Here is a 27,443-nt window from a genome sequence, read left to right as displayed (position 1 = left end):
TCCGGGCGAATGGTCTCTTCACCCAGAGGTATTTCTTCAGATTGTTCAAATGTGGGGACTTCCAGAAATAGATCTGATGGCTTCTCATCTAAACAAGAAACTTCCCAGGTATCTGTCCAGATCCAGGGATCCTCAGGCTTAGGCAGTGGATGCATTGTCACTTCCTTGGATGTATCATCCTGCCTATATCTTTCCGCCTCTAGTTCTCCTTCCAAGAGTGATTTCCAAGATTCTAAAGGAGTGCTCGTTTGTTCTGCTGGTGGCTCCAGCATGGCCTCACAGGTTTTGGTATGCAGATCTTGTCCGGATGGCTACTTGCCAACCGTGGACTCTTCCATTAAGACCAGACTTTCTATCGCAAGGTCCTTTTTTCCATCAGGATCTCAAATCCTTAAATTTGAAGGTATGGAGATTGAACGCTTGATTCTCAGTCATAGAGGTTTCTCTGACTCTGTGATTAATACTATGTTACAGGCTCGTAAAACTGTATCTAGGAAGATATATTATCGAGTCTGGAAGATTTACATTTCTTGGTGTTTTTCTTATATTTTTTCTTGGCATTCTTTTAGAATTCCTAGAATTTTACAGTTTCTTCAGGATGGTTTGGATAAAGGTTTGTCTGCAAGTTCCTTGAAAGGACAAATCTCTGCTCTTTCTGTTCTTTTTCACAGAAAGATTGCTAGTCTTCCTGATATTCATTGATATTCATTGTTTTGTACAAAACCTGTTAAGTCAATTTCTCCTCCTTGGAGTTTGAATTTGGTTCTGGGGGCTCTTCAAGCTCCTCCTATGCATTCGCTGGACATTAAATAACTTTCTTGGAAATTTTTGTTTCTTTTGGCTATCTCTTCTGCTAGAAGAGTTTCTGAATTATCTGCTCTTTCTTGTGAGTCTCCTTTTCTGATTTTTCATCAGGATAAGGCGGTGTTGCGAACTTCTTTTAAATTTTTACCTAAGGTTGTGAATTCTAACAACATTAGTAGGGAAATTGTGGTTCCTTCATTGTGTCCTAATCCTAAGAATTCTAAGGAAAAGTCGTTGCATTCTTTGGATGTAGTTAGAGCTTTGAAATATTATGTTGAAGCTACTAAGGATTTCTGAAAGACTTCTAGTTTATTTGTTATCTTTTCCGGTTCTAGGAAAGGTCAGAAGGCTTCTGCCATTTCTTTGGCATCTTGGTTAAAATCTTTGATTCATCATGCTTATGTCGAGTTGGGTAAAACTCCGCCTCAAAGGATTACAGCTCATTCTACTAGGTCAGTTTCTACTTCCTGGGCGTTTAGGAATGAAGCTTCAGCCGATCAGATTTGCAAAGCAGCCACTTGGTCTTCTTTGCATACTTTTACTAAATTCTACCATTTTGATGTGTTTTCTTCTTCTGAAGCAGTTTTTGGTAGAAAAGTACTTCAGGCAGCTGTTTCAGTTTGATTCTTCTGCTTATAATTTCAGTTTTTTTCATTATAAGATTTAAACTTTGTTTTGGGTGTGGATTATTTTCAGCGGAATTTGCTGTCTTTATTTTATCCCTCCCTCTCTAGTGACTCTTGCGTGGAAAGATCCACATCTTGGGTAGTCATTATCCCATACGTCACTAGCTCATGGACTCTTGCTAATTACATGAAAGAAAACATAATTTATGTAAGAACTTACCTGATAAATTCATTTCTTTCATATTAGCAAGAGTCCATGAGGCCCACCCTTTTTTTTATGGTGGTTATGATTTTTTTGTATAAAGCACAATTATTCCAATTCCTTATTTTTTATGCTTTCGCACTTTTTTCTTATCACCCCACTTCTTGGCTATACGTTAAACTGATTTGTGGGTGTGGTGAGGGGTGTATTTGTAGGCATTTTGAGGTTTGGGAAACGTTGCCCCTCCTGGTAGGAATGTATATCCCATACGTCACTAGCTCATGTTTGTGTGATTGCTGCGTTGTGTGAGATGAGGCTCTGGCAATAGTGGAACTTTCAGGTTGACTTCCGGGAGTGTTTGCGCGTCCATAATGAAAGCGCAAGCTATGGAGGACTCTGACGCGTTAGAGGTTACTCCCTCTTTAACAAAGTCTCATTCCTGTGTTTATTGTGAGGAGGTTTTTGTAGATCAGGCTGCTCAACTATGTTCCACATGCCTTGATAAAGTTGAGACTTCTAAAATTAAAGGGATGTCTAGTACTACTGAGCCGTCCACCTCTGTGGGTTCCCCGCCCCGTGAGGTGCGTTCCTTGCTTTTATCTCTGAGTGCACATGCAGCGCCCCAGGGTCCAACCATTACTCCTACGGGAGAGATTCGCTGGCCGTCAGATTTTGCGGATCAACTGCAAACTGCAGTATCGAAAGTGATCCATGCCTTACCACGTTCTGCTTAGCGCAAGCATGGGGCGTATCATGGCGGTCTTGCCCAGGGGTTGTCTGCGCTCATGGAAATATTAGAGGCGTTATACGATGAGGCCCAATCCGATTCTTCAGAGGAGTCTTCTTCTGGCTCGGAGTCCGTGTCATTTCATCCTCCGGCTGCAGAGGAGCGTGACTTTAGGTTTAGGATAGAGAATTTGCGCTTTTTGCTGAAGCAAGTGCTTGCTACTCTGGAGGTCCCGGAACCGAAACTTCCGGAGGAACCTTCGATTCCTAAGCTTAATAAGGTATACGAGGACAGGGTGGTGCCTCAGACCTTCCCGGTTCCTGTTAAGATGGCTAATATTATTAAGAATGAATAGGGGCGAGTAGGTTCTTCCTTTTCCCCTTCTTCCTTTAAGAAACTGTTCCCCGTCCCGGACTCTCAGCTCGAGCTTTGGGGGACTGTCCCTAAGGTGGATGGTGCTATTTCCACGCTCGCAAAGCGGACAACTATTCCTCTCGAGGATAGTTCGTCGTTTAAAATGGATAAAAAGTTGGAAAACACGTTAAGGAAAATGTTTCAGCACACAGGGTTTGTTTGTTCAACTGGCAGTGGCAGTGGCCGCGGTTTTCGGAGCTGCAACATATTGGTGTGAATCCCTGTGTGATATGGTTGAGAGGGATACTTCCATCGACGAGATACAGGATAAGATTAAGGTGTTGAGGGTCAGCAATTCTTTCATTTGTGACGCCAATATGCAAATTATTCGCCTGAACGCAAAGGTTTTAGGATTCTCCATTTTAGCTCTGGCTAAAGTCTTGGTCTGCGGACATGACCTCTAAGTCGAGGCTGTTGTGTCTACCTTTTCAAGGAAAGATTCTTTTCGGTCCAGGATTGGATTCGATCATATCCACGGTTACGGGATGCAAGGGAGCTTTCCTACCGTAGGATAAGAGGGTTAAGCCTAAATGATCTACTTTTCGTCCCTTTCGTGCGGACAAGGCCCAGCGCCAGCAGCCCTCCGCGAAAGTGGATCAGTCCAAGGGAACTTGGAAGCCTGCTCTGTCTTGGAACAAGTCCAAGCAAAACAAGGAGCCCGCCGAGACAAAATTGGCATGAAGGGGAGGCCCCCAATCGGTCTCCGGACCAAGTAGGGGGACAGATTGTCTCTCTTCTCCGAAGACTGGTTGCAGGACTTTCAGGACCCTTGGGTTTTTGGAGGTTGTCGGCCAGGATTACAGGAGAGGATTTAGGTCCCATCCGCCCAGGGGCAGATTTCTCCTGTCAAACATGTCTTCAAGACCGGAAAAGAGAGAGAGGCCTTTCTAGAATGTGTGAGGGATCTCTCCTCTCTAGGTGTTATCGTACCAGTACCCCTAGTAGAAAAGGGGTCTAGAGTACTATTCAAATCTTTTTGTGGTTCCAAAGGAGGGCGCGTTCCGCCCGATTCTGGACCTAAAGTGTTTAAACAAGTTTCTGGCTGTTCCATCGTTCAAAATGGAAACAATCAGATCAATTCTGCTCCTAGCTCAAGATGGGCAGTTCATGACGTCGATTGTCAGGCTCACTAAGTGTTAAAGGAAATAAAGCTAGTATTAAACCACAGCTGCTGAGATGTGTCATATAACTTAAGTATATGTGTAGCAAATTGATTAAATAGAGCTCAACATAAATTACCCACCAAGGTAATGTTGGAGTCTGAATAATCTGAAAGCATATTTGGTCTGAGGTCTGTAAGCTGAAGTGACCCTATAGCTGCCACATGTGAGAATACACTGAATGGATGCAGCAGGGTCTCAAACTCACTGACCTGATATAAGCACAACTTTGTAATAGAGTACTAACATAACAGTATACAAGAGAATGGGGAGAGCAAACAGTGAGGCTTAAACTATAGTCAGTAATGGCACCGGAATGTATTGTATATATGTAGGAGCTAGTGCAATAAGTAAACTTGAGGTTTGTACAAAGACGAATAACGTTATCCCCAGAAAGTACCTTATAGTTTAAGCTGAGAGGAGACTGACCGGTCAAGGGAAGGAAAGAACCGCAGCAGAGCTGGCTTGAAATCCGGAGAGGAGAGAGATAGATGAACGGAGCTCCGGTTGCGGTGTAGCTGGCGTGTGACGTCACCGCGGATTGATATGATAGTTCCGGCTGAACACACACAGATGATCCGGGCAGAGCTCAGAAGCAGCTGAACAGGGTTGCAGAGACACACCCTGAGGAAACGAAGTGAAGGCACAGGTAGAACTCCAGGAGGGAGTGGTTCAGATACACTGATTGGGGCTTAGTCCATAAGCTGCTGCAAACAATACCAAGGAATGAGTCAAGGGGCAGCTGAGACTTATAAGAAAGTGGAATAGTGAAGTGGAGTAATTTAAAGATACAGTACCAACAATTGTAATAATAAGAGCCCTGAGATCTAAGTCCTGACAACAATAGACTTGAAGGATGCTTTCCTTCATGTTCCATTTCACAGGGACCACTTCAAGTTCCTAAGATTTGCGTCTCTGGACCAACACTAACAGTTTGTGGCCCTTCCTTTCGGTCTGGCGATGGCCCTGAGAGTGTTCACAAAGGTTCTGGGGGCGCTACTTGCAGTAGCCAGATCCAGGGGTGTTGCCGTGGGGCCCTATTTGGACGACATCCTAGTCCAGGTGCTGTCGTTCAGCCTCGCAGAGGATCATTTGAGGGCTGCTCTTTTCTTGCTCCAATCTCACGGTTGGAAGATCAACTCAGGAAAGAGTTCCCTGGTTCCCAGCAACAGGGTGGAGTTCCTGGGCACGTTAATAGACTCTGTCCATCAAAATATTTCTCCCAGATTGATGCACGAAGATTGCGTACACCTGTCTTGCCCTTCAGTCCTCCTCAAGCCCTTCAGTGGCTTAGTGTATGGAGATGATCGGGCTCATGGTCTCCAGCATAGACGTCATCCCTTTCACCAGGTTCCATCTCAGACCTCTTTAATTGTGCATGTTGAGACAGTGGAATGGCGATAATTCAGATCTATCATAGCGGATATCCATTGATGCCCAGACCAGGGACTCTTGGTGGATCCGTCCGTAGCATCTGTCCCTGGGGACATCCATCTTTAGACCGTCCAGGGAGATTGTCACCACGGACGGGAGTCTCGCGGGATGGGGAGCTGTTTGGGGTGCCAGGATGGCACAAAGAAGACGGACCCGGGGGGGAAGTCTCTCCTTCCGATAAATATTCTGGAACTTCGAGCAATTTACAATGCTCTAAGGGCGTGGCCTCCTCTGGGGTCGTTCGGCTTCATTAGATTCCAGACCGACAACATTACCTCAGTGACTTACATCAACCATCAGGGGGTACGAGGAGCTCCCTAGCAATGAGGCAGGTGTCTCGGATTTTGGAGGGGGCGGAGTCCCACAGCTGCTCACTTTCAGCGATACACATTCCAGGTGTGGACAACTGGAAAGCGGACTTTGTAAGCAGGCAATCCTTTCATCCTGGGTAATGGTCTCTTTACCCCGAAGTGTTTGCTGAGATTTGTCTCAGATGGGGAACGCCGGAGATAGATCTCATGGCGTCCAGACTCAATTGCAAGCTACTCCGATATGGTTCGAGATCGAGGGATCCCCAGGCAGAGTTGATAGATGCCTTAGTGGTGCCTTGGGGATTCAGTGTAGCTTACATTTTTCCACCGTTGCCACTTCTACCTCGTGTAGTGGCACGCATCAAACAGGAGCTAGCTTCAGCCATCCTAATTGCTCCATCGTGGCCGTGGAGGACGTGGTTTGCGGATTTGGTTGGGATGTCCTCTTCTCCACCATGGTGGTTACCCTGTCGCAGGGATCTGCTGGAACAGTTTCCCTTTCAGCATCAAAATCTCGTTTCTCTGAGGCTGACTGCATGGAGATTGAACGCTTAGTCTTAGCCAAGAGAGGTTTTTCTGAAAGTGTATTTGACACTCTAGTTCAGGCAAGGAAGCCAGTCACTCGTCTCATCTACCATAAGGTGTGGAGGACTTCCTTGTCCTGGTGTGAGAAGCATGGATATCCTTGGCACAAGGTGAAGGTATCCAGGATTCTGTCCTTTCTCCAGGACGGTTTGGAGAGGGGTCTTGCTGCTAGTTCCTTAAAGGGACAGATTTCTGCATTATCGGTGTTGCACAGGAGACTCGCTGAGCTTCCTGACATTCAATCTTTCGATCAGGCTCTGTCTAGAATCAGGCCTGTCTTTAAACAGTCTGCTCCCCCATGGAGCTTAAGCTTGGTCCTTAAGGTATTGCAGAGGGTTCCGTTTGAGCCTATGCATTCCATTGACATTTAAGATTCTGTCCTGGAAGGTTCTCTTTCTGTTCGCTATTGCATCGGCACGTAGAGTATCTGAGCTCGCTGCGTGGCAATTCGAGCCTCCTTACCTGTTTTTTCATGCGGATAATGCAGTTCTTCGCACCAGTTTGGGGTTTCTTCCCAAGGTGGTGTCTAACCGGAACATCAATCAGGAAATAATTGTTCCTTTCTTCTGTTATGTGTGATCAGTCCACGGGTCATCATTACTTCTGGGATATAACTCCTCCCCAACAGGAAATGCAAGAGGATTCACCCAGCAGAGCTGCATATAGCTCCTCCCCTCTACGTCAGTCCCAGTCATTCTCTTGCACCCAACGACTAGATAGGATGTGTGAGAGGACTATGGTGATTATACTTAGTTTTTATGACTTCAATCAAAAGTTTGTTATTTTAAAATAGCACCGGAGCGTGTTATTACTTCTCTGGCAGAGTTTGAGGAAGAATCTGTCAGAGTTTTTTACTATGATTTTAACCGGAGTAGTTAAGATCATATTGCTGTTCTCGGCCATCTGAGGGAGGTAAAGGCTTCAGATCAGGGGACAGCGGGCAGATGAATCTGCATTGAGGTATGTAGCAGTTTTTATTTTCTGAATGGAATTGATGAGAAAATCCTGCCATACCGTTAAAATGACATGTATGTATACACTTCAGTATTCTGGGGATGGTATTTCACCGGAACTACTCTGTTAAAGGTCACTAATCCTTTTTAATAACTATTTATCATGTTAAACGTTTTTGCTGGAATGTAGAATCGTTTACATTGCTGAGGTACTGTGTGAATAAATATTTGGGCATTATTTTCCACTTGGCAGTTTTTTTGCTTTAATTGTGACAGTTTCGTTTCTCTTCACTGCTGTGTGGGAGAGGGAGGGGCCGTTTTTGGCGCTCTTTGCTACGCATCAAAAAATACCAGTCAGTTACTTTTATATTTCCTGCATGATCCGGTTCATCTCTGATAGATCTCAGGGGTCTTCAAACTTCTTTGAAGGGAGGTAAATTCTCTCAGCAGAGCTGTGAGAATTCTTATAGTGACTGTGAATAAAAACGTTGCTTTGTATTTTTTATGTCAAATTTAATTATTATTATTTTACTAATGGGAACAAACCTTTGCTAAAAGTTTTGTTGTTTTAAAGTTTGATGCTATAACTGTTTTTCAGTTCATTATTTCAACTGTCATTTAATCGTTAGTACCTCTTTGAGGCACAGTACGTTTTTTGCTAAAAAAAGATTATAACCAAGTTGTAAGTTTTTTGCTAGTGTGTTAAACATGTCTGACTCAGAGGAAGATATCTGTGTCATTTGTTCCAATGCCAAGGTGGAGCCCAATAGAAATTTATGTACTAACTGTATTGATGCTACTTTAAATAAAAGTCAATCTGTACAATGTGAACAAATTTCACCAAACAGCGAGGGGAGAGTTATGCCGACTAACTCGCCTCACGCGGCAGTACCTGCATCTCCCGCCCGGGAGGTGCGTGATATTTTGGCGCCTAGTACATCTGGGCGGCCATTACAGATAACATTACAAGATATGGCTACTGTTATGACTGAAGTTTTGTCTAAATTACCAGAACTAAGAGGCAAGCGTGATCACTCTGGGGTGAGAACAGAGTGCGCTGACAATGCTAGGGCCATGTCTGATACTGCGTCACAGCTCGCAGAGCATGAGGACGGAGAGCTTCATTCTGTGGGTGACGGTTCTGATCCAAACAGATTGGACTCAGATATTTCAAATTTTAAATTTAAATTGGAGAACCTCCGTGTATTACTAGGGGAGGTCTTAGCAGCTCTCAACGATTGTAACACCGTTGCAATACCAGAGAAACTGTGTAGGTTGGATAAATACTTTGCGGTACCGGCGAGTACTGACGTTTTTCCTATACCTAAGAGACTAACTGAAATTGTTACTAAGGAGTGGGATAGACCCGGTGTGCCGTTCTCACCCCCTCCAATATTTAGAAAGATGTTTCCAATAGACGCCACCACTCGGGACTTATGGCAAACGGTCCCCAAGGTGGAGGGAGCAGTTTCTACTTTAGCTAAGCGTACCACTATCCCGGTGGAGGATAGCTGTGCTTTCTCAGATCCAATGGATAAAAAATTAGAGGGTTACCTTAAGAAAATGTTTGTTCAACAAGGTTTTATTTTACAACCCCTTGCATGTATCGCGCCGATTACGGCTGCGTCAGCATTTTGGATTGAGTCGCTTGAAGAGAACCTTAGTTCATCTACGCTAGACGACATTACGGACAGGCTTAGAGTCCTTAAACTAGCTAATTCCTTCATTTCGGAGGCCGTAGTACATTTAACCAAACTTACGGCTAAGAACTCAGGATTCGCCATACAGGCACGTAGGGCGCTGTGGCTAAAATCCTGGTCAGCTGATGTTACTTCTAAGTCCAAATTACTTAATATACCTTTCAAGGGGCAGTCTTTATTTGGGCCCGGTTTGAAAGAGATTATCGCTGACATTACAGGAGGTAAGGGCCACGCCCTACCTCAAGACAAAGCCAAAGCTAAGGCTAGACAGTCTAATTTTCGTCCCTTTCGGAACTTCAAAACAGGAGCAGCATCAACCTCCACTGCACCAAAACAGGAAGGAGCTGTTGCTCGTTACAGGCAAGGCTGGAAGCCTAACCAGTCCTGGAACAAGAGCAAGCAGGCCAGGAAACCTGCTGCTGCCCCAAAGACAGCATGAACCGAGAGCCCCCGATCCGGGACCGGATCTAGTGGGGGGCAGACTCTCTCTCTTCGCCCAGGCCTGGGCAAGAGATGTTCAGGATCCCTGGGCACTAGAGATCATATCTCAGGGATACCTTCTAGACTTCAAATTATCTCCCCCAAGAGGGAGATTTCATCTGTCAAGGTTGTCAACAAACCAGATAAAGAAAGAAGCGTTTCTACGCTGCGTACAAGATCTGTTAATAATGGGAGTGATCCATCCGGTTCCGCGGTCGGAACAAGGACAAGGGTTCTACTCAAACCTGTTTGTGGTTCCCAAAAAAGAGGGAACTTTCAGGCCAATCTTAGATTTAAAGATTCTAAACAAATTCCTAAGAGTTCCATCGTTCAAAATGGAAACTATTCGGACAATCTTACCCATGATCCAAGAGGGTCAGTACATGACCACAGTGGATTTAAAGGATGCTTACCTTCACATACCGATCCACAAAGATCATCACCGGTATCTAAGGTTTGCCTTCTTAGACAGGCACTACCAGTTTGTAGCTCTTCCATTCGGATTGGCTACGGCTCCAAGAATCTTCACAAAGGTTCTGGGTGCCCTTCTGGCGGTACTAAGACCGCGAGGGATTTCGGTAGCTCCATACCTAGACGACATTCTAATACAAGCTTCAAGCTTTCAAACTGCCAAGTCTCATACAGAGTTAGTTCTGGCATTTCTAAGGTCGCATGGATGGAAAGTAAACGAAAAGAAGAGTTCTCCTTTTCCTCTCACAAGAGTTCCATTCTTGGGGACTCTTATAGATTCTGTAGAAATGAAGATTTACCTGACAGAGGACAGGTTAACAAAGCTTCAAAATGCATGCCGTGTCCTTCATTCCATTCAACACCCGTCAGTAGCTCAATGCATGGAGGTGATCGGCTTAATGGTAGCGGCAATGGACATAGTACCTTTTGCACGCCTACACCTCAGACCTCTGCAATTAGGCATGCTAAGTCAGTGGAATGGGGATTACTCAGATTTGTCCCCTACTCTGAATCTGAATCAAGAGACCAGAAATTCTCTTCTATGGTGGCTTCATCGGCCACACCTGTCCAGGGGGATGCCATTCAGCAGGCCAGACTGGACAATTGTAACAACAGACGCCAGCCTACTAGGTTGGGGCGCTGTCTGGAATTCTCTGAAGGCTCAGGGACTATGGAATCAGGAGGAGAGTCTCCTTCCAATAAACATTCTGGAATTGAGAGCAGTTCTCAATGCCCTTCTAGCTTGGCCCCAATTAACAACTCGGGGGTTCATCAGGTTTCAGTCGGACAACATCACGACTGTAGCTTACATCAACCATCAGGGAGGGACAAGAAGCTCCCTAGCAATGGTGGAAGTATCAAAGATAATTCGCTGGGCAGAGTCTCACTCTTGCCACCTGTCAGCAATCCACATCCCGGGAGTGGAGAACTGGGAGGCGGATTTCTTGAGTCGCCAGACTTTTCATCCGGGGGAGTGGGAACTTCATCCGGAGGTCTTTGCCCAAATACTTCGACGTTGGGGCAAACCAGAGATAGATCTCATGGCGTTTCGCCAGAACGCCAAACTTCCTCGCTACGGGTCCAGATCCAGGGATCCGGGAGCGGTTCTGATAGATGCTTTGACAGCACCTTGGAACTTCGGGATGGCTTATGTGTTTCCACCCTTTCCGCTGCTTCCTCGATTGATTGCCAAAATCAAACAGGAGAGAGCATCAGTGATTCTAATAGCGCCTGCATGGCCACGCAGGACTTGGTATGCAGATCTAGTGGACATGTCATCCTGTCCGCCTTGGTCTCTACCTCTAAGACAGGACCTTCTGATACAGGGTCCATTCAAACATCAAAATCTAACTTCTCTGAAGCTGACTGCTTGGAAATTGAACGTTTGATTTTATCAAAACGTGGTTTTTCTGAGTCGGTTATTGATACCCTGATACAGGCTAGGAAGCCTGTTACCAGAAAGATTTACCATAAAATATGGCGTAAATACCTATACTGGTGCGAATCCAAACATTACTCCTGGAGTAAGGTTAGGATCTCTAGGATATTGTCTTTTCTACAAGAAGGGTTAGAAAAGGGTTTATCAGCTAGTTCATTAAAGGGACAGATTTCAGCTCTGTCCATCTTGTTACACAGGCGTCTGTCAGAAAATCCAGACGTCCAGGCTTTTTGTCAGGCTTTAGCTAGGATCAAGCCTGTGTTTAAAGCTGTTGCTCCGCCATGGAGTTTAAACTTAGTTCTTAACGTTTTACAGGGTGTTCCTTTTGAACCCCTTCATTCCATTGATATAAAATTGTTATCTTGGAAAGTTCTGTTTTTAATGGCTATTTCCTCGGCTCGAAGAGTCTCTGAGTTATCAGCCTTACATTGTGATTCTCCTTATCTGATTTTTCACTCAGACAAGGTAGTTCTGCGTACTAAACCTGGGTTCTTACCTAAGGTGGTCACTAACAGGAATATCAATCAAGAGATTGTTGTTCCATCCTTGTGTCCAAATCCTTCTTCAAAGAAGGAACGTCTTCTACACAATCTGGATGTAGTTCGTGCCCTCAAGTTCTACTTGCAGGCAACTAAAGATTTTCGCCAAACTTCTTCCCTGTTTGTCGTTTATTCTGGACAGAGGAGAGGTCAAAAAGCTTCTGCTACCTCTCTCTCTTTTTGGCTTCGTAGCATAATACGTTTAGCCTATGAGACTGCTGGTCAGCAGCCTCCTGAAAGAATTACAGCTCACTCCACTAGAGCTGTGGCTTCCACTTGGGCCTTTAAGAATGAGGCCTCTGTTGAACAGATTTGCAAGGCTGCAACTTGGTCTTCGCTTCATACTTTTTCCAAATTTTACAAATTTGACACTTTTGCTTCTTCGGAGGCTATTTTTGGGAGAAAGGTTCTTCAGGCAGTGGTTCCTTCTATATAATGAGCCTGCCTATCCCTCCCGTCATCCGTGTACTTTTGCTTTGGTATTGGTATCCCAGAAGTAATGATGACCCGTGGACTGATCACACATAACAGAAGAAAACATAATTTATGCTTACCTGATAAATTCCTTTCTTCTGTTGTGTGATCAGTCCACGGCCCGCCCTGTTTTAAGGCAGGTAAATATCTTTTAAATTATACTCCAGTCACCACTTCACCCTTGGTTACTCCTTTCTCGTTGATTCTTGGTCGAATGACTGGGACTGACGTAGAGGGGAGGAGCTATATGCAGCTCTGCTGGGTGAATCCTCTTGCATTTCCTGTTGGGGAGGAGTTATATCCCAGAAGTAATGATGACCCGTGGACTGATCACACAACAGAAGAAAGGAATTTATCAGGTAAGCATAAATTATGTTTTTTTGTGTCCTAACCCTTCGTCTTCTAAGGAGAGTTTACTTCATAATCTGGATGTGGTTCTTGCCTTGAAGTTCTATCTTCAGGCTACAAAGGATTTTAGACAATCTACATCTTTTTGTGGTGTATGCCGGGAAGCGCAAGGGGCAGAGGGCCTCTTCTACTACTTTGTCTTTTTGGTTGAGGAGTTTGATTCGCTTGGCCTATGAGACATAAGCCTCCTCAGGATCACGGCTCATTCAACTAGAGCTGTGGCTTCCTCTTGGGCCTTCAAGAATGAGGCCTCTATGGAGCAGATTTGTAAGGTGGCTACCTGGTCCTCCTTACACACTTTTACAAAGTTTTACAAATTTTACGTTTTTGCTTCTGCTGAAGCTGTTTTTGGGAGAAAGATTTTACAGGCTTTGGTGCCCTCAGTTTAGGGTCCGCCTTTTACCCTCCCGGTTTCATTTTGTCCTCTAAAGCTTAGGTATATGTTTCCCAAAAGTAATGAATGAATCCGGGGACACTCCTCCCCTTTAGATGGAAAACATCAATTATGCTTACCTCCCGCCCGTAACTCTGGTGGGCGGACCTAAATTTTATTTATCTTCTGGCACCGTTTATACCCTGATATTTCTCCTACTGTTCCTTGTTCCCTCGGCAGAATGACTGGGGGATGAGGGGGGTGGGGGAGGTTTTTAAGCCTTTGGCTGGGGTGTCTTTGCCTCCTCCTGGTGGCCAGGTTCTTAATTCCAAAAAGTAATGAATGAAGCCGTGGACTCTCTTCCCCTCGATGGAAATAAAATTATCAGGTAAGCACAATTTTATGTTATTACCAAAACCTAAGGTCTTGGTCTTTATGCCCCCCCTTGTTTTTACTGCCTCTGGTCCTGGCTTACTGCCAGTGCCTGTAACATACTTTGCTGGGCACATCTCAAGTACACTGACATTGCTGCTTTAAGGAGCTAGCTGTTAGATCTGGAGAGTAGTACTTGTCATGGTGGGATTTCTAGTTTACAGGGATGTTGTCTTACAGCACTGATGCTAAACAAACAAGGAAAGGTACTTAGTTGACCTTCTTATTTTCTATTTTTTTTGTAATGAACCGTGCTGAGTCAAACAGATGGTGAGCCAAAGCCTGCTCTACTGGGGAGGGATATAGCTGCATCTTTTGTGACAAGGGCCGCATAAATCAAAATGTAGCTTCTCAAATATTTTGTATACTGCAAGAAAGTTCCCTTGTGTGAAAGGCACACATGGGCTAAAAAAGGCGGCACCCTGGATGGGCGCAATCCCATAGGGCAATTAAGTCCCTTCCCGTTGAGTGTTTTTCTTTCCTAGTTCTTAGTGCTCTTCTGCAGCCAAGGGGTAAATTGCAGCCATACAAAGCCACAAGGGTGTTGTTTCCTAGTCTCATCCTACAATCTGTGCAGCGTTAGGGCCTATAGTTGGCATGTAATGCAGATGGTATTGTATAGATATGAGAGAAAACAGTCACATCTTAATCTGTGATTAAAGGGACATGAAACTCAAAAAATATCTTTGATTCAGATAGAAAATACAATTTTTAAACGGCTTTCTAATTTACTTCTATTATCTAATTTGTTTAATTCTCTTGGTATTTGTTGAAGGAGCAGCAATGCACTACTGCTTTCTAATGGAACACATGGGTGAGCCAATGACAATCGGTATCTATATGCAGCCACCAATCAGCAGCTAGAACCTAGGTTCTTTGCTGCTCCTGAGCTTTCCTAGATAAATCTGTCAGCAAAGGATAACAAGAGAAGGAAGCAAATAAAATAATAGAAGTAAACTGGAAAGTTGTTTAAAAATGTATTATGTATCTGAATCATGAAATAATTTTTTTGGGTTTCATGTCCCTTTAAGCAATGCACAGTTTGACATCCAAATTGTATTAAAAGATCTGTGAACAGTAACATAGCAGCAAACACTTATTTCATACTTCACAATATTGCAGTATTTGCATACAAATTTGCAGTACGCGCCAATGTAAGTAATTTGCATTGAAGAAGAAAAGTCAGTCTATCTAAAAAAAAAAAAAAAAAAAACTAGTTTAAATGACAGGGGCAGAACCAATTGGTGGCCTTGGACATGCTTAAAGGGACAGTCTACACCAGAATTGTTATTGTTTTAATCCCTTGTTTACCCATTCCCTAGTTTTGCATAACCAACACAGTTATATTTATCTATTTTTTACCTCTGTGATTATCTTGTATCTAAGCCTCTGCAGACTGCCCCTTTATTTGTTCTTTTGACAGACTTGCAGTTTAGCCAATCAGTGATGGCTCCCAGGTAACTTCACGTGCACGAGCACAGTGTTATCTATATGAAAAACAGGAACTAACACCCTGTAGTGGTGAAAAACCTGTTAAAATGCATTCTTAAGAGGCGGCCTTCAAGGTCTAAGAAATTAGCATATGAACCTCCTAAGTTAAGCTTTCAACTAAGAATACCAAGAGAACAAAAAAAAATTGGTGATAAAAGTAAATTGGAAAATTGTTTAAAATTACATGCCCTATCTGAATCATGAAAGTTTTTTTTGGACTAGACTGTCCCTTTAAGATTGAATTACACTTCTGGGTCAGGCACACCAAGAGAGGGGAAAAGAAGCTCAGTATTTCCAGTAACATGTGTAGGATTTAAATAAATATGTAAATTAATTATGTAAATTAAGTTTTTATTTTTCAGTGTGCGACTCCAATAAATATACGCTTCCAATTCTCACTGGAGTCTAAACCCCCTCCCAATTTTTATAATTAAATTTATTCAGTGGGGATGAAATAATGAAAGAAAATCATAAAGTATATTTCTCCAACATAGGTGTGTCCGGTCCACGGCGTCATCCTTACTTGTGGGATATTCTCTTCCCCAACAGGAAATGGCAAAGAGCCCAGCAAAGCTGGTCACATGATCCCTCCTAGGCTCCGCCTACCCCAGTCATTCTCTTTGCCGTTGTACAGGCAACATCTCCACGGAGATGGCTTAGAGTTTTTTAGTGTTTAACTGTAGTTTTTATTATTCAATCAAGAGTTTGTTATTTTGAAATAGTGCTGGTATGTACTATTTACTCAGAAACAGAAAAGAGATGAAGATTTCTGTTTGTATGAGGAAAATGATTTTAGCAACCGTAACTAAAATCCATGGCTGTTCCACACAGGACTGTTGAGAGCAATTAACTTCAGTTGGGGGAACAGTGTGCAGTCTCTTGCTGCTTGAGGTATGACACATTCTAACAAGACGATGTAATGCTGGAAGCTGTCATTTTCCCTATGGGATCCGGTAAGCCATGTTTATTACGATGGTAAATAAGGGCTTCACAAGGGCTTATTAAGACTGTAGACTTTTCTGGGCTAAATCGATTCATTATTAACACATATTTAGCCTTGAGGAATCATTTTATCTGGGTATATTGATATTATAATATCGGCAGGCACTGTATTAGACACCTTATTTCTTAGGGGCTTTCCCAAAGCATAAGCAGAGCCTCATTTTCGCGCCGGTGTGGCGCACTTGTTTTTGAGAAGCATGGCATGCAGTCGCATGTGAGAGGAGCTCTGATACTTAGAAAAGACTTTCTGAAGGCGTCATTTGGTATCGTATTCCCCTTTGGGTTTGGTTGGGTCTCAGCAAAGCAGATACCAGGGACTGTAAAGGGGTTAAAGTGTTAAAACGGCTCCGGTTCCGTTATTTTAAGGGTTAAAGCTTCCAAATTTGGTGTGCAATACTTTTAAGGCTTTAAGACACTGTGGTGAAAATTTGGTGAATTTTGTACAATTCCTTCATGTTTTTTCGCAATTGCAGTAATAAAGTGTGTTCAGTTTAAAATTTAAAGTGACAGTAACGGTTTTATTTTAAAACGTTTTTTGTACTTTATTATCAAGTTTATGCCTGTTTAACATGTCTGAACTACCAGATAGACTGTGTTCTGAATGTGGGGAAGCCAGAATTCCTGTTCATTTAAATAAATGTGATTTATGTGATAATGACAATGATGCCCAAGATGATTCCTCAAGTGAGGGGAGTAAGCATGGTACTGCATCATTCCCTCCTTCGTCTACACGAGTCTTGCCCACTCAGGAGGCCCCTAGTACATCTAGCGCGCCAATACTCCTTACTATGCAACAATTAACGGCTGTAATGGATAATTCTGTCAAAAACATTTTAGCCAAAATGAACCCTTGTCAGCGTAAGCGTGGCTGCTCTGTTTTAGTTACTGAAGAGCATGACGACGCTGATATTAATATCTCTGAAGGGCCCCTAACCCAATCTGAGGGGGCCAGGGAGGTTTTGTCTGAGGGAGAAATTACTGATTCAGGGAACATTTCTCAACAGGCTGAACCTGATGTAATTGCATTTAAATTTAAGTTGGAACATCTCCGCATTCTGCTTAAGGAGGTATTATCCACTCTGGATGATTGTGAAAAGTTGGTCATCCCAGAGAAACTATGTAAAATGGACAAGTTCCTAGAGGTGCCGGGGCTCCCAGAAGCTTTTCCTATACCCAAGCGGGTGGCGGACATTGTTAATAAAGAATGGGAAAGGCCCGGTATTCCTTTCGTCCCTCCCCCCATATTTAAAAAATTGTTTCCTATGGTCGACCCCAGAAAGGACTTATGGCAGACAGTCCCCAAGGTCGAGGGAGCGGTTTCTACTTTAAACAAACGCACCACTATACCCATAGAGGATAGTTGTGCTTTCAAAGATCCTATGGATAAAAAATTAGAAGGTTTGCTTAAAAAGATGTTTGTTCAGCAGGGTTACCTTCTACAACCAATTTCATGCATTGTCCCTGTCACTACAGCCGCATGTTTCTGGTTTGATGAGCTGATAAAGGCGCTCGATAGTGATTCTCCTCCTTATGAGGAGATTATGGACAGAATCAATGCTCTCAAATTGGCTAATTCTTTCACCCTAGACGCCACTTTGCAATTGGCTAGGTTAGCGGCTAAGAATTCTGGGTTTGCTATTGTGGCGCGCAGAGCGCTTTGGTTGAAATCTTGGTCGGCTGATGCGTCTTCCAAGAACAAGCTACTAAACATTCCTTTCAAGGGGAAAACGCTGTTTGGCCCTGACTTGAAAGAGATTATCTCTGATATCACTGGGGGTAAGGGCCACGCCCTTCCTCAGGATCGGCCTTTCAAGGCGAAAAATAGACCTAATTTTCGTCCCTTTCGTAAAAACGGACCAGCCCAAAGTGCTACGTCCTCTAAGCAAGAGGGTAATACTTCTCAAGCCAAGCCAGCTTGGAGACCAATGCAAGGCTGGAATAAGGGAAAGCAGGCCAAGAAACCTGCCACTGCTACCAAGACAGCATGAAATATTGGCCCCCGATCCGGGACCGGATCTGGTGGGGGGCAGACTCTCTCTCTTCGCTCAGGCTTGGGCAAGAGATGTTCTGGATCCTTGGGCGCTAGAAATAGTCTCCCAGGATTATCTTCTGGAATTCAAGGGACTTCCCCCAAGGGGGAGGTTCCACAGGTCTCAGTTGTCTTCAGACCACATAAAAAGACAGGCGTTCTTACATTGTGTAGAAGACCTGTTAAAAATGGGAGTGATTCATCCTGTTCCACTAAGAGAACAAGGGATAGGGTTCTACTCCAATCTGTTCATAGTTCCCAAAAAAGAGGGAACGTTCAGACCAATCTTAGATCTCAAGATCTTAAACAAGTTTCTCAAGGTTCCATCGTTCAAGATGGAAACCATTCGAACTATTCTTCCTTCCATCCAGGAAGGTCAATTCATGACCACGGTGGATTTAAAGGATGCGTATCTACATATTCCTATCCACAAGGAACATCATCGGTTCCTAAGGTTCGCATTCCTGGACAAACATTACCAGTTCGTGGCGCTTCCTTTCGGATTAGCCACTGCTCCAAGGATTTTCACAAAGGTACTAGGGTCCCTTCTAGCGGTGCTAAGACCAAGGGGCATTGCAGTAGTACCTTACCTGGACGACATTCTGATTCAAGCGTCGTCCCTTCCTCAAGCAAAGGCTCACACGGACATCGTCCTGGCCTTTCTCAGATCTCACGGCTGGAAAGTGAACGTGGAAAAGAGTTCTCTATCCCCGTCAACAAGGGTTCCCTTCTTGGGAACAATTATAGACTCCTTAGAAATGAGGATCTTTCTCACAGAGGCCAGAAAAACAAAACTTCTAGACTCTTGTCGGATACTTCATTCCGTTCCTCTTCCTTCCATAGCTCAGTGCATGGAAGTGATCGGGTTGATGGTAGCGGCAATGGACATAGTTCCTATTGCGCGCATTCATCTAAGACCATTACAACTGTGCATGCTCAGTCAGTGGAATGGGGACTATACAGACTTGTCTCCGAAGATACAAGTAAATCAGAGGACCAGAGACTCACTCCGTTGGTGGCTGTCCCTGGACAATCTGTCACAAGGGATGACGTTCCGCAGACCAGAGTGGGTCATTGTCACGACCGACGCCAGTCTGATGGGCTGGGGCGCGGTCTGGGGATCCCTGAAAGCTCAGGGTCTTTGGTCTCGGGAAGAATCTCTTCTACCGATAAATATTCTGGAGCTGAGAGCGATATTCAATGCTCTCAAGGCTTGGCCTCAGCTAGCGAGGACCAAGTTCATACGGTTTCAATCAGACAACATGACGACTGTTGCGTACATCAACCATCAGGGGGGAACAAGGAGTTCCCTAGCGATGGAAGAAGTGACCAAAATCATTCTATGGGCGGAGTCTCACTCCTGCCACCTGTCTGCTATCCACATCCCAGGAGTGGAAAATTGGGAAGCGGATTTTCTGAGTCGTCAGACATTGCATCCGGGGGAGTGGGAACTCCATCCGGAAATCTTTGCCCAAGTCACCCAGCGGTGGGGCATTCCAGACATGGATCTTATGGCCTCTCGTCAGAACTGCAAAGTTCCTTGCTACGGGTCCAGATCCAGGGATCCCAAGGCGGCTCTAGTGGATGCACTAGTAGCACCTTGGACCTTCAAACTAGCTTATGTGTTCCCGCCGTTTCCTCTCATCCCCAGGCTGGTAGCCAGGATCAATCAGGAGAGGGCGTCGGTGATCTTGATAGCTCCTGCGTGGCCACGCAGGACTTGGTATGCAGATCTGGTGAATATGTCATCGGCTCCACCTTGGAAGCTACCTTTGAGACGAGACCTTCTTGTTCAGGGTCCGTTCGAACATCCGAATCTGGTTTCACTCCAGCTGACTGCTTGGAGATTGAACGCTTGATTCTATCGAAGCGAGGATTCTCAGATTCTGTTATTGATACTCTTGTTCAGGCCAGAAAGCCTGTAACTAGAAAGATTTACCACAAGATTTGGAAAAAATATATCTGTTGGTGTGAATCTAAAGGATTCCCTTGGGACAAGGTTAAGATTCCTAAGATTTTATCCTTCCTTCAAGACGGATTAGAAAAAGGGTTATCTGCAAGTTCCCTGAAGGGACAGATTTCTGCCTTGTCTGTGTTACTTCACAAAAAGCTGGCAGCTGTGCCAGATGTTCAAGCTTTTGTTCAGGCTCTGGTTAGAATTAAGCCTGTTTACAAACCTTTGACTCCTCCTTGGAGTCTCAATTTAGTTCTTTCAGTTCTTCAGGGGGTTCCGTTTGAACCCTTACATTCCGTTGATATTAAGTTATTATCTTGGAAAGTTTTGTTTTTAGTTGCAATTTCTTCTGCTAGAAGAGTTTCAGAATTATCTGCTCTGCAGTGTTCTCCTCCTTATCTGGTGTTCCATGCAGATAAGGTGGTTTTACGTACTAAACCTGGTTTTCTTCCAAAAGTTGTTTCTAACAAAAACATTAGCCAGGAGATTATCGTACCTTCTCTGTGTCCGAAACCAGTTTCAAAGAAGGAACGTTTGTTGCACAATTTGGATGTTGTTCGCGCTCTAAAATTCTATTTAGATGCTACAAAGGATTTTAGACAAACATCTTCCTTGTTTGTTGTTTACTCCGGTAAAAGGAGAGGTCAAAAAGCAACTTCTACCTCTCTCTCCTTTTGGATTAAAAGCATCATCAGATTGGCTTACGAGACTGCAGGACGGCAGCCTCCCGAAAGAATCACAGCTCATTCCACTAGGGCTGTGGCTTCCACATGGGCCTTCAAGAACGAGGCTTCTGTTGATCAGATATGTAGGGCAGCGACTTGGTCTTCACTGCACACTTTTACCAAATTTTACAAGTTTGATACTTTTGCTTCTTCTGAGGCTATTTTTGGGAGAAAGGTTTTGCAAGCCGTGGTGCCTTCCATTTAGGTGACCTGATTTGCTCCCTCCCTTCATCCGTGTCCTACAGCTTTGGTATTGGTTCCCACAAGTAAGGATGACGCCGTGGACCGGACACACCTATGTTGGAGAAAACAGAATTTATGTTTACCTGATAAATTACTTTCTCCAACGGTGTGTCCGGTCCACGGCCCGCCCTGGTTTTTTTAATCAGGTCTGATATTTTATTTTCTTTAACTACAGTCACCACGGTACCATATGGTTTCTCCTATGCAAATATTCCTCCTTAACGTCGGTCGAATGACTGGGGTAGGCGGAGCCTAGGAGGGATCATGTGACCAGCTTTGCTGGGCTCTTTGCCATTTCCTGTTGGGGAAGAGAATATCCCACAAGTAAGGATGACGCCGTGGACCGGACACACCGTTGGAGAAAGTAATTTATCAGGTAAACATAAATTCTGTTTTTCTATTCGTAAGTATTTTATCCTGAATTCAGTTTTATGTCCTTTTTTATGGTGTACATATTAGCAATCAATTATATCTGTAGTGATTCATAAACTGGCATCTGCAAATTGAAAGAGGAATCATCTTCCTTTTTAGATGCCCCCCCCTCTAGTGTACAAGACTTTTGTTAGTACTTTTAAAGCTTCTAATGATATCTAAATTAACTGTATTGTGTGTGTATATATTTTTTGTCTCCCCAGATGCGCATTATATAATGTGGATGGCAAAAGAGCGCACCACCATCGTTTCGTGGTTCAGGAGCACTTTGTGTAGCGCATGCGCTGGGGTAGGAATGTTAATTTACATTTATTTTTTGTTCTGTATTTTAAATGTTCTACTACTACTTCTGCTCTTGCATCCCTAGTTGTAGGGTTCCTATGCAACTTATATTTTTAGGCATGCCAGTAGTTTTAAGATGCAGGAATGGTGATTTAACATGCGTAGCTAGATGGGTTTCTAAAACTAAGCACCTATGAGGGATATTCTAGTCCAGTGATAGTGGACCTTGGCATTCCAGATGTTTCAATATTACATTTCCAATGATGCTTTGGCAGTGTGTAGTCCAGTTGAGCATCATGGGTAATGTAGTTTGAAACATCTTGAGTGCCAAGGTTCGCCATCACTGTTCTAGTCTATATGCAGTTAAACGCTTAAAAAAATCTGTCTTTTTAAAGAATAGAATTGCTTAATTAACCCCTTAGTGACCGAGGACGTGCAGGGTACGTCTGAAAAAAAAAGGCAGTTAACGCCTGACGACGTACCCTGCACGTCCTCGGCTAAAGTGAGTGCTGGAAGCGATCAAGATCGCTTCCAGGCACTATTACAGTACTGCAGGGATGCCTCGATGTCTGGGCATCCCTGCAGTGCTGTTACGGAGTGCCGGGACCGGAGCGATCACTCCCCCTTGAGTGATCACTTCCGGTTTTGCTCCACGTGGAGCCCGGCAGTGCAGCAGAGCATCGGAAGCGATCGGACACGCTTCCGATGCTCTGCTAGTGTGCTAAGTTAGTTAGTATATAAATAAAAATAAATTTGTGAAAAAAAAATAATATATAAAATAATAAAGCCCACATATAGCGCCCCCCCCCCCTCCCCCATGAGGCTTCCAAAATGGCGATGCCCGGTGCATCATGGGGCATCTGGGGGTGTCCCTAGCCTGTCTCACCATAGGGGCAAGCTAGGGTCACCCAATCTGAGCCTTCTTAGAAAAAAAAAATAATAATAATAAAATCTCCCATTTGTCTGATCATGTCAATATTTGTAAATATTGACTCTGATCAGTGTGGATCTCCCTCCCTCTCCTCACTTGCCATTTTGTTGGAGAAAGAGAGAGACCTGTATTTTAGCAGAGAGAGATTTATTTCTTTTATTTGTTAAAAAATTTAAAATCCAAAGGCTCTTTTCAGAGCCATTAACCCCTAGCTTGCCAGTGATCACTATAAATCACTGGCAGTAGCACAGCTGCACTTTTTTTTGCTGTCTGTGCATTTTTTTAGGGGTTAATTTTTGTTGTTGTATTTTTTTTTAAAAACTCAAAGGCTCCTTTCAGAGCCATTTAGCTAATTTAATTTAATTTAAAGACTATTTAACCCCTAGCTTGCCAGTGATCGCTATACATCACTGGCATTAGCATAGCTGTACTTTTTTTGCTGTCTGTGCATTTTTTAGGGGTTAATTTTTGTTGTTGTAATTTTTTAAAAACCTAAACGCTCCTTTCAGAGCCATTTAGCTAATTTAATTTAATTTAAATAGTATTTAACCCCTAGCTTGCCAGTGATCGCTATACATCACTGGCATTAGCATAGCTGTACTTTTTTGCTGTCTGTGAATTTTTTTAGGGGTTAATTTTTGTTGTTGTTATTTTTTAAAAACCCAAAGGCTCCTTTCAGAGCCATTTAGCTAATTTAATTTAAAGAGTATTTAACCCCTAGCTTGCCAGTGATCGCTATAAATCACTGGCATTAGCATAGCTGTACATTTTTGCTGTCTGTGCATTTTTTTAGGGGTTAATTTTTGTTGTTGTCATTTTTTAAAAACCCAAAGGCTCCTTTCAGAGCCATTTAGCTAATTTAATTTGATTTAAAGAGTATTTAACCCCTAGCTTGCCAGTGATCGCTATAAATCACTGGCATTAGCATAGCTGTACTTTTTAAAAAAACAAACAAAGGCCATTTAGTTAATTAATTAATTTTGGTTTTCTGTGACAGATACAAAAATGTCACAGAAAAGATATAGTGTTGAGGAGGCGTATGCCATCCTTGCGTCAGAGTCAGATGCCTCTATGTCTGACTCAGACCCCAATTTTGACCCTGCCATATGCTCAGATACATCATTAGATGCAGTCTCAACTGATAGTGATGTATCTGTGGCTGCTAGCCCCCCTGCCAGCCCCCCTGCTAGAAGGAGGCGTGTTGCTGCCATTGCCGCTGAAGAGTGGGTAACGCCTCATCTCCAGAGGCCAGATATCCCACCCTTCACAGCAAATGCTGGCATAAATATAGATGTGGCAGGTTTTAGCCCCCAACAGTTTCTGGAGGTGTTTCTGGGTGATGATGTATTGGGGAACATTGTCGCCCAAACTAATTTATATGCCCATCAGTACCGTGCTGCAAAGCCTGAAACATATTTGGCAAAGCAGCAATGGGCCCCCATCAATGTGCCAGAATTTAAAAAATTCTGGGCATTGACTATGCTGATGGGCATCATAAAGAAACCCTCCGTTCGCTCCTACTGGAGCAGTAGCCCCATCTGCTCTACCCCCATTTTCTCCCAGAGTATGTCGAGGCAGAGATATGAAATGATTCTTCATTTCATGCACTTCAGCGACAACAGCCTGTGCCCCCCTAGGGAGCATCCCCAATTTGACAGGCTGTATAAAATCCGCCCCCTGATTACCCACTTTTCTGCCAGGTTTGCAGAGGCTTATACACCTGGAAGGAATATATGCGTTGATGAATCCCTGATGAAGTATAAGGGAAGGCTGGGATTCAAGCAGTATATTCCTTCCAAGCGCTCCAGGTATGGGGTAAAGGTGTATAAGCTCTGTGAGAGCGAGACTGGGTATACTCAGGCCTTCCGGGTGTATGAGGGAAAGGATAGCCACCTTGACCCTCCAGGTTGCCCAGAACATATGGGAACCACTGGCAAGATTGTCTGGGACCTGATATTACCCCTAATGAACAAAGGGTATCACTTGTACTTAGACAATTTTTATACAAGTGTCCTTTTGTTCAAGCTACTGTATTGCTTTGATACAGTAGCTTGCGGTACTATTAAAAAGAACCGCAAAGGTTTCCCAGGACAACTTGTACGCACCCGGCTACGAAGGGGGGAGACCTCTGCTCTGCGCCAAGAGGAGCTGTTGGCACTGAAGTACAGAGACAAGAAGGATGTATACCTTCTTACCACCATCCACACAGAGAGGACGGTGGCGGTCTCTGTACGTGGCAGAGCTGAGATCATAAGGAAGCCAGTGTGCATCAAGTCTTATAACAGACATATGGGTGGGGTTGATCTGGCAGATCAGCTGCTGCAGCCCTACCTAATTATGCGGAAGACAAGGGCCTGGTACAAAAAGGTTGCAATTTACCTAATGCAGATTGCAACCCACAACGCTTTTTTGTTGTTCAAAAAAGCAAACCCCGGAATGAAACTGACTTTTTTACAATTTCAGCTCCAGATCATTTCGGGGATTTTGTACCATGATGCACCTGCTCCCCGGGCGGTGATGGGAGAGAGCAGAGTTGGGGCTACTCATTTTATTTTTAAAATCCCCCCTACTGCCGCAAAGCAGAGACCACAAAAAAAATGCAGAGTCTGTACCAAGAGGGGGCAGAGAAGGGACACTGTATATCACTGTCCTGATTGCCCTGGACAGCCTGGACTCTGCATTGGGGACTGCTTCAAGCGGTACCATACAATGGTCAATTTTTAAAAAATAAATAAATTTGCTGTTATTTTTTTTTGTTATGTTTACTGTTAAATTTTTTGTTATTTTTTTTACTTTTAATGTGCCAGATTTTTACATTTCACTAATATATTTTTTTTTCTAAAATGGGGCTGTTCTTTTTTTTTTTTTTTTTACAAAAACCCCTGTCAAACCTATGCATGGGGACATAGGTGTACTCAGGGTGCCTAGCAGAAAACAACCTGTAGTATTTTTTTGCACTAACTTACAACAGTCTCTCCTAAATCATAGTCAAAAAGCAATGTGTGTGTAAAAATGAAAATTGAAAAAATGCCACCATACACTTTCTCCAATTTTTTTAGCTAAAACAGTTACTTCAAATGCATCAAAGCACACCATATACAATACCTTGGGGTGTCAACATTTCAAAAATATGCACATTCATGGCAATAAATAAAAGTGGGGTTTACAATAGGCCCCAAACTAAAGATAGGCCTATCAGAAGAAATACTCTCACTTAATAACTAAAATCACAAGTCATAAAATTGTAACATAACCTTCCCAAAATCCTGGCAAACCTATGCATGGGGGGCATAGGTGTACTCAGGGTGCCTAGCAGAAAACAACCTGAAGTATTTTTTTGCACTAACTTACAACAGTCTCTCCTAAATCATAGTCAAAAAGCAATGTGTGTGTAAAAATGAAAATTGAAAAAATGCCACCATACACTTTCTCCAATTTTTTTTAGCTAAAACAGTTACTTCAAATGCATCAAAGCACACCATATACAATACCTTGGGGTGTCAACATTTCAAAAATATGCACATTCATGGAAACAAATAAATTGGGGTATGTTAAAATACCCCCAAAAAGACAATAGGCAAAGAAAATATGTTAAATGTGAAAAAAAAATCACAAACGCATGTTGGACATTTGGCATTACACCCCCCGAACAAGCCAAGAAACTTATGCATAGGTGGTATCACTGTACTCAGGAGATGTTGGTGAACACATATTGGGGTCTTCTTTGGCAGTAACACATAACAGGAGCTGAGAATTCATGTCTAAAGTACAATATGTGTGAAAAATAACACACAAAAAATGACTGCCTAATAGTTTGACAAAGAATTAGTGCATGGAAAGTGTTAAAATACCAGCATTTGAAATACCCTAGGGTGTCTACTTTTCAAAAATATATGGTTTGATGGGGGTAAATTACATTGGCCGGCTTCAGAAATGTCCTACATAGGACATGGGTGCATGGGATGTGAAAATTCCAAGTTGAAAAACTGGAATGCGCCCCCTAAAAATAAGGCCTTTTAGCCCCCAGAGAACCCAACACACCTATACATGGGTGGTATCACTGTACTCAGGAGATGTTGTTGAATACATATTGAGGTTTTTTTTGGCAGTAACACATAACAGGGACTGAGAATATATGCCTAAAGTACAACGTGTGTGAAAAATAACACAAAAAAAATGACTACCCAAAAGTTTGACAAAGACTAGTGGTTGAAATAGTGCATGGAAATTGTTAAAATACCAGCATTTGAAATACCCTAGGGTGTCTACTTTTCAAAAATATATGGTTTGATGGGGGTAATTTACATTGGCCGGCTTCAGAAATGTCCCAAATAGGACATGGGTGCATGATGACAGATGTGAAAATTCCAAGTTGAAAAACTGGAATGCGCCCCCTAAAATTAAGGCCTTTTAGCCCCCAGAGAACCCGACACACCTATACATGGGGGGTATCACTGTACTCAGGAGATGTTGTTGAATACATATTGAGGTTTTTTTTGGCAGTAACACATAACAGGGACTGAGAATATATGCCTAAAGTACAATGTGTGTGAAAAATAATGCAAAAAAATGACTACCTAAAAGTTTGACAAAGACTAGTGGTTGAATTAGTGCATGGAAAGTGTTAAAATACCAGCATTTGAAATACCCTAGGGTGTCTACTTTTCAAAAATATATGGTTTGATGGGGGTAATTTACATTGGCCGGCTTCAGAAATGTCCCAAATAGGACATGGGTGCATGATGACAGATGTGAAAATTCCAAGTTGAAAAACTGGAATGCGCCCCCTAAAATTAAGGCCTTTTAGCCCCCAGAGAACCCGA

At 43.3% G+C, this 27,443-nt stretch overlaps 1 protein-coding gene across 1 annotated transcript in view; it reads left to right on the top strand.

Moving 5' to 3' along the window:
• The window catches only part of TTC3 (tetratricopeptide repeat domain 3), a 410,905-nt gene that overhangs the window by 30,193 nt on the left and 353,269 nt on the right, over positions 1–27,443 (top strand). Inside the window, exon 5 of the mRNA XM_053705936.1 lies at positions 21,611–21,696. Within this exon, the coding sequence (XP_053561911.1) occupies positions 21,611–21,696 (86 nt within the window). The remainder of the gene's footprint in view (positions 1–21,610; positions 21,697–27,443) is intronic.

Source organism: Bombina bombina, chromosome 3 (genome assembly GCF_027579735.1).
Source record: "Bombina bombina isolate aBomBom1 chromosome 3, aBomBom1.pri, whole genome shotgun sequence".
Lineage (NCBI taxonomy): Eukaryota > Metazoa > Chordata > Amphibia > Anura > Bombinatoridae > Bombina > Bombina bombina.
Note: the sequence above shows the minus strand (reverse complement) of the source record. Positions and strands in the feature narration are given on the sequence as shown.